Here is a 12,703-nt window from a genome sequence, read left to right as displayed (position 1 = left end):
AAAAGGGAATTTTCGACACAGCTTGCACTTGGCGCTATTATATAAAATTCGCCCCATCACATTGCTCTAATTACATTTTAAGTCGAAATCTTTTCGTAATCGCAGCTACCACAAACTGCACTTCATTTCGAGAGCGGCTCAAAGAAATTTCAATGTGGCCAGGAGTGTGGGCCAGGGAACAATCGGTTTTGGCCCCGATTGTTGGCGGGTATTATGTTGTTAAGACCGTTTTGACAGTACGTTCGCCTCCACGTGAATAAGTGCGTTCGGTGCTCATCGCACACACATGTCTGCGGCTCAAGTGTCACGGAAATCAAAAGTTAAAAGTAACCAAAAGTTGTTCAATTACTTTTCATAGCGGTCCATTGGGCCATGGCAGCAGGTGTAAGCGGAGATCGGGGAGGAGGTACACTATTTCTGTACGTCATGATGGGTAAATGGCTGGATATAAAAATAGGTGAAGATGGGTACCCTTTACCACTGTCATAGATATATAAAAAAATAACTATAAATAGGAGATCACTCTTTAACAGATTGTGGATCTTGAATATCTAATGAAACTTATTATTAACCATACGAATCTTTTATCGATCTTTTATACTGACTAACTAATTATAACACAAAAATATTTATTACTCCATCTTTCATAATTTGCAATGCTATTTGAATTTGTTGCTCTAGAAAATGCTATGTATTTATATTATATTGTTTTCTTGGGTACCATGTCAGCCGCCTTTTCCCACCAACAATTGTGAGAAGAGCTCGTTGGAAGTGTAGTTTCTTTTTCGGTTAACGGCTCGTCATAACAATTTCAATATCTAATTTTAATACCGCACACACGCACTCACACACATCATCACCTCGCAAGTGGTCAATGAAAATGTGAAGAAACGCTGAAATCAGTCTTCGGAAATAGATTGCTTTTAATTGTTATTTAATCTCGGCTCGTAGAGAGCAGTTTGATACGTTCAAGGTTAATTGGTTATGGGATTTGATGTCGGATTTGATGCCTGACGGAAGGACGGAAGGACGGAAGGAGGAAGTCGGCCCAAAGCCCTCGACACGTCGGCGAGCCTTGTGCAATGTGGCCAATGGATAAGTTTTGGGGCTCCGGCTTCTTGGCATGAGCCTCACGTCATAGATTGCATTTTGGCAGAGGTGCTGCGGGAAATTGGGACGCCACATGAACACGTTTGCAGCTTGTGCAATTTTCCCCAGGCAGCGGCATCACGTATTTCTCACCAAACTTATTCTATGTTCTGCTGCTTTCCCAAAAGGCAAACAGCAACAAAAAAAAAACGCTCCGAAAATAAGAAAAAAAGCTGAAAAATATACAGAAAGGGCGACTGTATCTTTGGAGGCTTAAACGAAACCTATCATCTGACATTCCCAGTGACATTTTCGTCTCGTCTCGATTTCAACTGCAGCGCCCGAGGGCCGAGACTTCATAAAAGCTTAAATATCAAATTTTGGCCGAGTACTTAATGGCCAACTATTTAATGAAGTCATTCGGGGCGTTGCAGGCTCCAACTTGTTATACATCCGCCCGGGCCTCATCATCATCGTGTAGCCCATTCATTTATCAACTCGTTGCCCATCATCGTAATGATCGTGGCTCGGCGATGATCTGCAACATTTTTCACCACCGAAACGGAGAGCTAAATGTTTGCTCTCTTGGCCATTCTGAGAGTCATGAGCGAAGGCAGATGATCTAGAAGTTAGGCGCTAGACTTGCCTCAATTGTTCAAACCGCTTTTTCGTTACTTTTAGGTGCAGTTGGCAACGCGAACGCCGCTGCTTCCGTCGCTGTCGACGTCGACGTCACTGCCAGCGTCACGAACGTTTATTATAAAAAGCAAGCGCATCTCCATTGTCTAACCTAATTCAAAACGTTCGTGTACTTCGTGCGGTTGTCTAGGAAAATCAAACAAGCCGAACTTAACCAGAAACTCCTCCTTAAAAGAGGTCCACAGTTCAGAAATCCCACCTCGAAATAACTCCCCCGCCCAGTGAAAGTAAGAGTTAATAAAACCACAGTGCCAAAAGGACTGCAAATTAAATTATGTGCAATAAAACCCAGCCAACACTTGATCAATTTGTAAAAACATAAATAAATATAAAGGCCAGCTCTGATTTTAATTGAAAACTCTAATAAATTTAATTCGATTTCAACTTTAGCCAGCGGCGTTGTGGATACAATATTTTTGCCATCGACTGAACACATAAAATCGAAACTCAACTAACAACATGATGTCCTTCAAGTCGTTCGTGCTGCTTGTAAGTATTTCTAAATAAAGCAAGGAAATATATTTTTAAGGAGACCAAATGCAGAGCCTAAATAAATCAGTTGGCCAAACAAATCACATGAGATTTGGCAGGCGTGTCCTTCGGCCAAAGCAAAACTATGAGGAAAGGCCAGAAAGTTAAGCTTGTTATATGTCAAATTTGTTTATCGCTGGCAGGAAAACGGCTGCTGGTCACTCAGTGTCCTTTTTCGGCTACAATGTCATTTTTCTGCTGCGGCTTTAGGGAACTTTAAATGGGATTTGCCAGGGAAACTGAAGGAAACTACCCATTAAACGGGTAGTTTCAAGTGCCTGGCAAACTGTTTGCTTTTCTTTTTTTTTTTTTTTGGTTGTAACACTTGCCGTCAATGGCAACGAAAACGATTGCATAACTTGCCACACGTCTGCCACAGAGGCTCTCATCATCATCATCAACCGAAACGAAAACCAAATCCAAATCCAAATCCACATACGAAAGTCAAGTGGCGAAGGGGACAAAGTAACCCCGCCGAATCGAACAAATTGCAAATAATCAAAGACACTTAAGTGCTCCACTCCGCTCTGGTTAATATATGTACTCCTCTGAGCGGATACAAATACAATATTTGGCAACATCTGTGCGTGCCAAGGGCCACGTAAAATACGCCCCAAATCTAAGCAATATTCCCTGATTGTTCCCAACTAAACACTTCACTGGAGGAGGCTAAAAGGTTAGCGGATGGGGGATACATGTTGGTAATATTTTTCCCTTTCCCGTTTAGGCATCGTTTAGCGAGGCCCCATCTGAGGAAAATTACAAACCTTTTTCTCCCCTCTCCAAAATGTGAATATAGCTTTGGCATGTGACAGTTTTCTAACATGAAGTTTTCTAAGCTCATTATAGTAGCTCGTATTAGTCGTTTAGCAACTTTTAAGAAAAAGTTGGTCCATTTGTTGTTCACTTCCCTATATAATTTTTAAATTGATTTATTTTCGACTAAATATTTTTTCAAATTTGTTTATAAATGTTAAGGGGTTATATCCAGTTGCGATTTTGAAAAAATCGAAATTTTTTTTTTTGCCTATTTTGAATGTATATATATCTAAAAAGATTATCTGAAAATTTCAAAGTATTCCGGTAAATAGTATTGGAGTAATCAGTGTATTTGTAAAGACGTCTCCCATGTAGTTCAACTAGTAGCCAAAACTTTAAATGCGTTTTTCTCGAAACTATGTCTTCAAAGTCGGTGAGGAAAATTTCTCGGAGACGGCTTGACCGATTGACTTGAAACTTTCACATTCTCTTCTTAGATATTTTTTTCAGGTAATGAGATTTGGAATTGTGGCTCCGACAAAAATTTCGATTTTTTTAGCCACTTCAAAGTTGAAATTTTTGTGCCAAAAACAAAGTTTTATGTTTGGAAAGCCGCCATTTTGTCAAAAATCAAAATTTTGAAAATCCCAAGTCTCATTACCAGCATTTGTATATTCTTTACGTAATCCTTTTGGTTTTTTGTATTTCTGATCATTTGGACCGGAGATATTTTCCTCACCGCAAAGCCCTTTTTTAAAGTGGACCCTCGGGAGATCCTCTACAGGACCGACGGAGTCCAAAACATTTTTTTTTTTAAAATGTGTTCTAAAACTAGAAAAAATTACCTATCTTTTCATATACAACACGTATTCATACAATAAATAGCCTCTCCAAAAATAATTTTCAAAAAAGCTCATTTTTTTGGCCTCGCAACTGGATATAACCCCTTAAATCAAACTGCTTACCTATTAACTTGAGGGTACTTTCACTTGATCCTTTTGTCGAAAAGCAGTTCACTTTATATTGAAACTGTTATTACTGGCAATTAAAAAAAGGGAAAACATTTGCAGAAGGAGAAGCCTTACGTTTATCACAAACTAAACCCGCAATCAACTGCACACTTTTAAAATCCAGAATACTTTCACTTGTTCGCTTTTGTTAAAGCAATTTAAAACGCGTTTTGGGACGACGCCCTTAAGCAGGCAACAAAAAAACCGACGCGAGTTTCGCTGGCTGCTCTTTTTGTTGTAACTGGGGCGTGTTAAATTGTTGGTGCGACACTTGGATGCAATGCAGGTCCAGACACAAGACCAAACTGTCTGGGATCCATCCAAAATCCCCCTGCCCAAGCGCTTTTATTCAAACACAGAGGGAACACACAGTCAATTAAATTCATATCCGGTTGTGAATGTAAAAACAGTAAAAATATAAAATTAAGAAATCTAAAAAGTTTGGAAAATTACAATTATCCGCAACAACGTAATTGATTACACATACCTGTAAGTTTGAATCATTGCCTCCTTTAATTGTTATTTTGTTTGTAGACAATTTCTGGGTTTTTTCTCCCAGTGTACTTCACTTCTCCAGCTCTGGGCGTCTGGTCTGCCAAGCAGATAACTGCCAAAAGGTAGCACAGACGGTTGGTTGAAAAGAAATAGAGTTTGAGCGCAGAGAGTAGAACTCTAGGCAGACGCGTGTAATTTGCCGCTTGTAACTTTTTGACTTTTCACCAGCGCGATTCCGTTTCCCCAATGCCTTTTTTGCCCATTTTTGTTTTGGCCTGGTCTGGGCCAAAAACAGCAGACAAGGACCCCAGACTCAAAAATAAAAACCAAGAGGCGAAACTTCCGCCCACCAGCGGCAGACACTCGATAGACAAATGGCCGCTGGCCAGTCGAGTGCACGGGCTTTTGAGAACATCATGGCGAGCATGTTTTACATGTTAATTTCAGCAGTTCCCCGCCAGCCGGAAAGCCCCGAACTTCTCGCACACCCACACCGCAGAAATAATGCCCAACTGCTGCTGCATATTAATGCCCATGATCCAGCTGCTCATTTTCGCACGCGAAAATTGCAGAGCTGCCAGCGAAGAATCCGAGAAACGATTGGCGGCGATAGGAAGCCACCGACTGCATTTTGGGCACGCTTTTGAATTTCAAATGACAAACCTAAAATATTCACAGTTTGATATTTGAGTCCGTTGTTGATGAGCTGGCACAGGCAGCAAAATCGAGGTTGCCTTCTGCATTCCGCAAATGCTGAATTGTTGTAATTTAACCACATCGAATCGGGAATTGTGAATGCAGCCGGGTCAATGCTGCCTCCGATTCTGATTAGAGCCGCCTGATTATGGCCAATGTATCGCATGTCTGGCCAAAACCCTTTCATTGGCTCTTTGCCATAGCGTCGCTTGGCTGCTGACAAGTCAAGTGTGAGCGATTGCCCCATGAATGATGAGTTGGCAGAGGGTACATCAAAAGGATATATGCGCCATGACAGGCTTTTTGTAGAGCCCAAAACTGAGTTATTTGCAAAATGAAAACGTGGTAATAAAATGCAAATGCATTCTAATCTAGACAACTGGAAAGAGAAGGAGTTAATCAAGGTAGAACTAATTATATTTAACAAGTCATAAACTAAATTAAAATGAATTACCTCTACTACCCATAATATTCGTACATAAAATCATATATCAAAGTAAAGCAATTAGAATCCGGTAAACATATAGATTTTAGAATAGCGTATTTCCCCTTCGATCATTCGGTATCATTCCTCGGTTGCATTACAAATTCAATTTTAATTGAAATAATTTGGCAGATTTCGCTTGATGCCGATTGGCATGGCTCAAAGCTGATCTGAGCTTAGGTAATTGAGCCCGGGGGTCGACGACGGGCGTACAGACCCATTCTTCTGCCTTGGGTGTATGCAATTTTGCGGCTTCGCCGATATTTGCTGCATCTTTGTGCGGTTTTTATTGTCTTTGGCAATGGCTCGAATGCCGGAGGAAAAAATCCAACCGAAGAAAACCCAAATAGCAAAAAATTAATGACGCTTGAGCAAGCGGCAAGTGCAGCAGCATCGCCAGAAATTCAAAAGCGGGGCTTTCGGCAGGGTAATGGTAACCAGCCAACCAACCAGCCATCTGGGCCTTTGTATATGTGTGTGGTAATCTAATTAAATCGAAATTTCAGCTGATTACAAAAGCCCAGCCTCCGCCTCCGAATCCGCTAATTGCCCAACCAAAACCAAAGCGTCCAACGCGGCGTATGCGCAATGTGGATAAGAGGGCGCTATCTCCTCGACTCCCTTGGGTGAGGAATTTTTAATTGCACTGTTCTGGCTGCAAGTGTTATTTGGTCGGCGTTTTTGCGGCTCAACAACAGCTGGCGATTCGAAAATTAGTTCACTGGGGCTTTCACCGAAATTTTAAATTTAAAATGGTGGAGTTGCAAATTTCCGTCGTGTCAGAAACAAAAAACATTCAAACTTGTATTAATACGCAAAAATTCAAATAGCTGAGGCAGTTGTCTAATAAATAACTCAATATAAAACAAAGACTTTTCAAATTAAAATATATTATAATATATTAGCCATTTATCTGTTAATCAGTTTTTATGGGACGATCTCCCCAAATAGCTCCCACACAGTTTTTACAGCTTTTCAAGTAAATGTGCCTTTAGCTGAGCAGTTTGCAAATTCATAGTTGCCCATAAACAACTACTTGAGGTATTCGAGCGTAACATATAATTTATAAATTTTTTCTCGCCAGCTTTTTGGCTGTTTGAAAGGTTAATACCTTCATGCGCCGGCTGGCGGTTTGGCTGCATTGATTAGGGTGTGTTATTAAATTTAGGTTAAATAGGGTTAATGCGGTGTATGAGTGGGACTCATTAATTTATGATCCATCAGGTAATAAAGAAATTACGGTTGAAGGAATTGACTCATCAAAGGCGAATCCCCAAGGAAGACTAGTCGTGAGACAAGCTGGCCAACCTTTGATCTTTGGCATTGTCCTTGTGGCCGCCGAGCACGTGACTCTTTGGCAAACAGCTGGGAACACTGGAGACGTTGCACAAGGAGAGCAAAAAGAGCTGATTGAAATCGGCTGGCAAGTTGCAACAAAAGACTGAAGCGGCGAACTGCAATAAAAGTCATTTCCCATTGCAAGCTCTCTTCTCCCGCCGCCTGCCATTCACATGGCCCATTAACTTTTATTTTGCCAAATTTGCATTTCAATGCCCCAAAACTGGGGGAGAGCAGCGAAAAAGAGGCGAAACGGACAGAGCAGACAAACAAAAAACCGCACAGCAACATGCAACATGCAACAGAGCGATGCAGATGTAGATGGCGATGAAAAGGTCAACCAAATGTTTGTTGTTCTACTGAACGAGTCGCGACGCGGAGTCGTGTCGTGTGTTGCAAGTGCATGTTAATCTAACATCTATGTAGGGGACTTTTTTTCGGTTGTTACTCTGGTAATTGCTGGGAAGCAGCTGCGGCAAGATACAGAATATACAGAATATAACAAAAAATGTGAAAAATTCCATAAATTAAGACGGCACGGCATCCATAAGTAGGAAGCCCCGGCCGAACCTCATCGACGAAGTGTGGGCGTTGCAGAATGCTGCTGGAGTTGTCTAAGGTGCCGCCGCTCCACAATGACGCAACCACTGCAAAATCCATATGCTTCCCGACCCGATGACGTCTTAATCACAGGCCCCGAAAACAAGCAAAATGCCACGGTACAATTTGGAAAAACTAAGATCTTAAATCAACGTTCAAACTCTTTTCCCAGACAGTTGGCAATTAAATTAATTAAAATAAATGCAACGGCGGCTGCATCTCCGCTTAGATTTTTATGAAGACATCTCGGCGTAAACATTTTTATTGTCGACCATAAACTACTTGACTTGGCCAATCGGAGGCGATCCGATGCGATCGGCTTGGCTTAAACATATTAAATGCTAACCGCCCATAAATCAACTCAGCTCCAGACACTCGGATTTGCCATTTAAGCCGCATTCAAAAGGCGATTGTCATAAATAAATGCACCTAAGCGGATCGCTGTAATTCGGCATCCGTCTTTGTAAACTGGGTCGTGATCTAATGTGAGCGGGGAGTCCGACAAATGTGAGGATTTGCACAATTATTATTTATTTATGGTATGCAAAAATCCCAGCCGGCGGTGGGTTGGCTGACCTATAAACTTTATGGAAGCAAATTTACATCTTCTTTAAAGTTTAATTCACCCAGCTTATCTGCTGAACACGTCACTCACCTGTAATTAATTTAAACAATATTCACTCTGTGTTCTGGGTGGCCCTCAACTTGAGTGACCAGTGGGCGGTTCCAACATTCTGTCTAGAACTGAAGTACAAGCTCGTACTCCAACATAGTTGAACACATTTTTACTTTTTGACGAACTTCCGCACATACTTCCATTCTCAATGATTAATTATGGAGGCGGTCGAACAAAACTTGTTGATTTAATAAAACAAACTCAATTATTTGCGAAGAGCTCGTCGATGTAATTAACAACTCAGCCCAGCCAACGGCAGCAGCCATGTGGCATAATAGCTATTTAATACAAAAAAAACTGGACAAAGCAAACAATTGTTAATTTATTGGATTGTGCACGATTAATGATGCTTCAATGCGAGCCGGCTCGTGCCTCTTGGAATGGGCAGACCTGCGTGCGATGAGTAATAAAAGTGCGGGCTAAAAATCTTAATCACAGCCTGCTATTTTGGTAGCACCACCGGGGCAAGATCAATGCCTGCTGCTCCACCGACTCAAGGCAGTGATGACCACCAACCATGGCAAATGGGAAACCCACAAACCATGGCAACCCAAGTTAAGCCTTCAATCTAATGAACGTTTTCCTACAATGAGAACAGAACTTGGACCACATAAGAGTGGAAGATGCAATTACTGCGGTTGCTAAGACTAAGTATTCAAGGCTAATAAAAAATCAATTGGCCGTGAAGAAAAATATGTAGTAAAAATGCTCTAATATAAATTTATTCTAATTTTTTGTAGACCATTAAGTTTTTAGTTAACTATTATTAAACTTCCTAAAAGCTTAAAAGGTCCGTCCACTCTTTTGACTTAAACTTTTTAAACTTAAATATCTAGCAGATTCGTTGCATGATTGTCTCAATCTTTTAGCCAGACTCTTGGCTCCTACCAAACCAACTTTGGCTGTATCTTTTGTTGCATCTTGGCAATCTGCAATTTTTGGCAACTGCATCTCCCCCCTGCTCATTAAATTTCGGCTGTCGTCAAGTTGCCGCAATTTATTTTGCGGCTCTTTTGCCTGTTATTTAATTAACACGCAAATTATTTGCCGTTATTTTATTGAAGTGAACTCCTCGCTGATTTTTTTTATTGTTACTGGGCCGGCAACAGATAATTACATTTGTTTTACATGCAAAATTACCGTTGACATGCTTATTGGCCAGGTTTTTGTGTCTGTTGCCGTTTCGCGTTTTGTACTTGAAGAACCCGAAGGTTAGGACCACCCAACGCGGTAATTGCGGAAACTTTAGTGGAGTTAATTAATTTAAATTCACTTGATGGGCGAGCAAAGTGTATAATAATACGTTGCAGTACTTAAATCTTAGGAAGGTAATGGAATAAAATTAATAGCTAGGAATACTTTTAAATTTAACTACTACTAAAAAGGTAGTAAATGGATAATTAATAGCGCGTAATATAATCTATTAAAATAACATGTGCAGGGATAATTAAACGAATACCTGGGAAGGCAAACTGCAAATTAAATTATTTAAATAAGCCATGTGTGGGTAACTCCATACAAATTTATATTGATTTATTTATGCTTTCGCGAAAATAGATTCGCCATCGCGATAATAGATTCAAGTGAGTTTATCCATGAGAAAGCCTCGTGCGAAGCGGAATCCCGCTTTCCTTGACCAAACAGATTCCCATGTGGCTGAAGTTACACGTTCGGCCAACACGTCGTATGCGCAATTAAGCAATATGCACACACAACTAATCAGCAAACAATGTAAAGCAGTTCCCACCTGGGATGCTAACGATAATAATGATCAATGCCCCAGCATAACCGCATAGAATATATACACTCGTATTCCCGGGCTCTGAGTAATTTAGTGGCGGTGCAACGTTTCCGCAATCCGTTGCAGAATGTAAATTGAAAAGTTGACAGAAACACAAAAACAAACAAAACACAAAAAAAAAAAAAAAAAGCAGAAGTGCAGGCATTAGATGACACGCAGAAGGCCCGCGGCTTGGCCAAGTGGTTATGGCAACTGGTTGACCGGCGGCTGTCAGCCAGCTGATGGATGGCTGCAATCTGCTGTGTGGCCGCGTTGACGAGCTGCCGTCAGCAGCATGTGCATGTGTCAATTAGCCATGTTTAAAGAGCGGAATCGGCGGCAGATCGCCACTAACCTCCGCCATTTGTTGCCCTTTTGCGGGCGATGAGCAAACGCCTTTCGGGCACGTTCTAAATAAATTGCCGCCTCTTTGGCTCCGAGTTCGCCTCTTCTGGCTTCGGATGCACCTGCTCTCTGGCTCTGAATGTCAGCCGCGATCTTATCGCGGCTTCTACATCCATTTGCAACCGTTCACTTTTCAATTCGCCCTCTTAATTTAACCTTTAAGACACTGATATAATGTCGCACCAAATGCCCACCTTCTTACACTGGGAAAACAGTAGCAGAAAAATAAATATGTAATCGAAAAAAATAAAATCTTATATTTATAAATCTTGGATATATTTATTGAGGACAAAGGGTAGATCATATTTAATTTTCCAATTTATAATCTTTCAATAAAAAGGGGAGTTTATTAATCGAAATAGTTTGTACATTATTGAATGTACAAATTTAAACAAATTGGCAATTTCCGTATTTCTAATAAAAAGAACTTGTAAATGGTATAATCCAGGGTAGACAAATGCATCTTAATTTTTTCTAATTTTTTTCAAAGTACATTGACACTTACCACGCTTTATTTGCTTCTGTTTTTCAGAGCTTATCCCTCGCTGCCATCAGTGCCTTTGCCTACGCCCAGATCGCTCCTGGATCCAACGCATACCTCCCGCCAACCAAGAACGGCTACGACTACTCGGAACCCAAGACCCCCTTCGTGAGTATGGCTCCCATCGGAGTTATCTGGCTGTGCAGAGCTATGTGGCCAACCGCCTCAAATTGAATCCCAGTCAACGGACTAATTACGGCCATCATTCTGGGAGCATTTGCAGGCCGGGTCAGCCAACTCCAGGCGGCAGTCGAGATTTGTCGCCGCATTTATCACCCCGACGAATGCTGTGGCTCAACTCAATAAATGCTGCCCGTCATGCTGCTGAATGTCGGCCCAAAATGATGGCCCAACATTTCGAATCGGTGAAGGGCTTTGGCTTTGGCAGTTGAAAATGACTGGAAGTTAACCTTTCGAGATCTCCCAGCCGAGCGGTAGATCGTTGCGAAAATAACACAATGCAGGTGAACTTCCATATCGCGAAGTTCAACAAATCAAGTTTTCCTCGGCTAACAAATAAATAAAACCTCCTCTAGAGTTATAATTCAGGCTGACAGCTATATTAACCGAACATTAATGGTGACCTGCACATCATTTCTTCAAGTCATGAGTTTTACTTTGAACTGCCGAAGTTTGGCCCCCGTTTGTTATATTTTATTGCACCACATTTATAGTTTGCCAGTTGCTAAACTTTCTGTTAATCCACAGAAGCCTGGCCCACCTGGCAGACCATCGGCACCCGGACCTCGGCCTCCAGCTCCCCCCGGTCCTCCCCGCAACATTCCCGGGCAGCCAGCCGATGTGAGTATGCCTTCATAATCCATAATCGCCAGCCATCAAAAAAAGATCAAAGATCACTTGGTAATGTAGCATTGTAATGGATTTTCGAAAGATCTTTGTTTATATTTATTTGATGATCGCCAAACTATAAACTGGTAATTATTTATGCACAAGTGTGAGATCAGAGATCAGTTTGTTTGGGCAGAAATACTAATAATGCTATTATGGTCGTAAAAATTATTATTTCGATAGATTCAAAAATTAATCTGTTAGATGGAACTGCGGTACACAATCTGTATAACTTTAAATAAAGATATATAAAAAATGCAGGTGTGAGATGTTGTAAAATTCTGTAATAAAAATTTAACGTTTTTATTGTTTTTAATAAAAATCTGCATATTATTAATAATAATCCGGTTTTTACCAAACTTAGGACCATGTCCACGTGCCTGGAATGCCTTACGACTTCGAGTACGCCGTCCAGGATCCGGAGACCGCCAACGACTATGCGCACAAGGCGTCCAGCGACGGCGACGTGGTGACCGGCGAGTACCGCGTCCAGATGCCCGACGGACGGACCCAGATCGTCCGCTACACCGCCGACTGGAAGACGGGCTACCATGCGGACGTGACCTACGAGGGCGAGGCCACATTCCCACAGGGTCCCCAGCCGGGAGCACGTGGCGGCAGTGGTGGCGGCGGTGCCGGCGGGTACAAGTACTAGGCGTGGGTGGTGCTTCGACTGGGTCAGCTGGGGTCACATATCTTGCGAAACGTGTAAGCCTTACGATATACCAATAAAAAGTATTGATAAACTAAA

The 12,703-nt window shown here is 41.6% G+C and overlaps 1 protein-coding gene across 1 annotated transcript; it reads left to right on the top strand.

Moving 5' to 3' along the window:
- Positions 1-1,889: 1,889 nt before the first annotated feature.
- On the top strand, positions 1,890-12,703 carry LOC108094789 (pro-resilin). Its single transcript, XM_017195561.1, has 5 exons — positions 1,890-2,015; positions 2,179-2,277; positions 11,095-11,211; positions 11,812-11,904; positions 12,317-12,703. The coding sequence occupies exons 2-5, from the start codon at positions 2,248-2,250 to the stop codon at positions 12,605-12,607; spliced, it is 531 nt and encodes a 176-aa protein (XP_017051050.1). The 5' UTR covers positions 1,890-2,015; positions 2,179-2,247; the 3' UTR covers positions 12,608-12,703.

Source organism: Drosophila ficusphila, unplaced genomic scaffold (genome assembly GCF_018152265.1).
Source record: "Drosophila ficusphila isolate 14025-0441.05 unplaced genomic scaffold, ASM1815226v1 contig_414, whole genome shotgun sequence".
Taxonomy (NCBI): Eukaryota; Metazoa; Arthropoda; class Insecta; order Diptera; family Drosophilidae; genus Drosophila; species Drosophila ficusphila.
Note: the sequence above shows the minus strand (reverse complement) of the source record. Positions and strands in the feature narration are given on the sequence as shown.

Coding starts and splice junctions, on each gene's coding strand:
- LOC108094789 (XM_017195561.1), top strand. CDS start 2,248: ATGATGTCCTTCAAGTCGTTCGTGCTGCTT. Junction 11,212..11,811: donor CGGAACCCAAGACCCCCTTC/GTGAGTATGGCT, acceptor GTTAATCCACAG/AAGCCTGGCCCACCTGGCAG. Junction 11,905..12,316: donor TTCCCGGGCAGCCAGCCGAT/GTGAGTATGCCT, acceptor TACCAAACTTAG/GACCATGTCCACGTGCCTGG.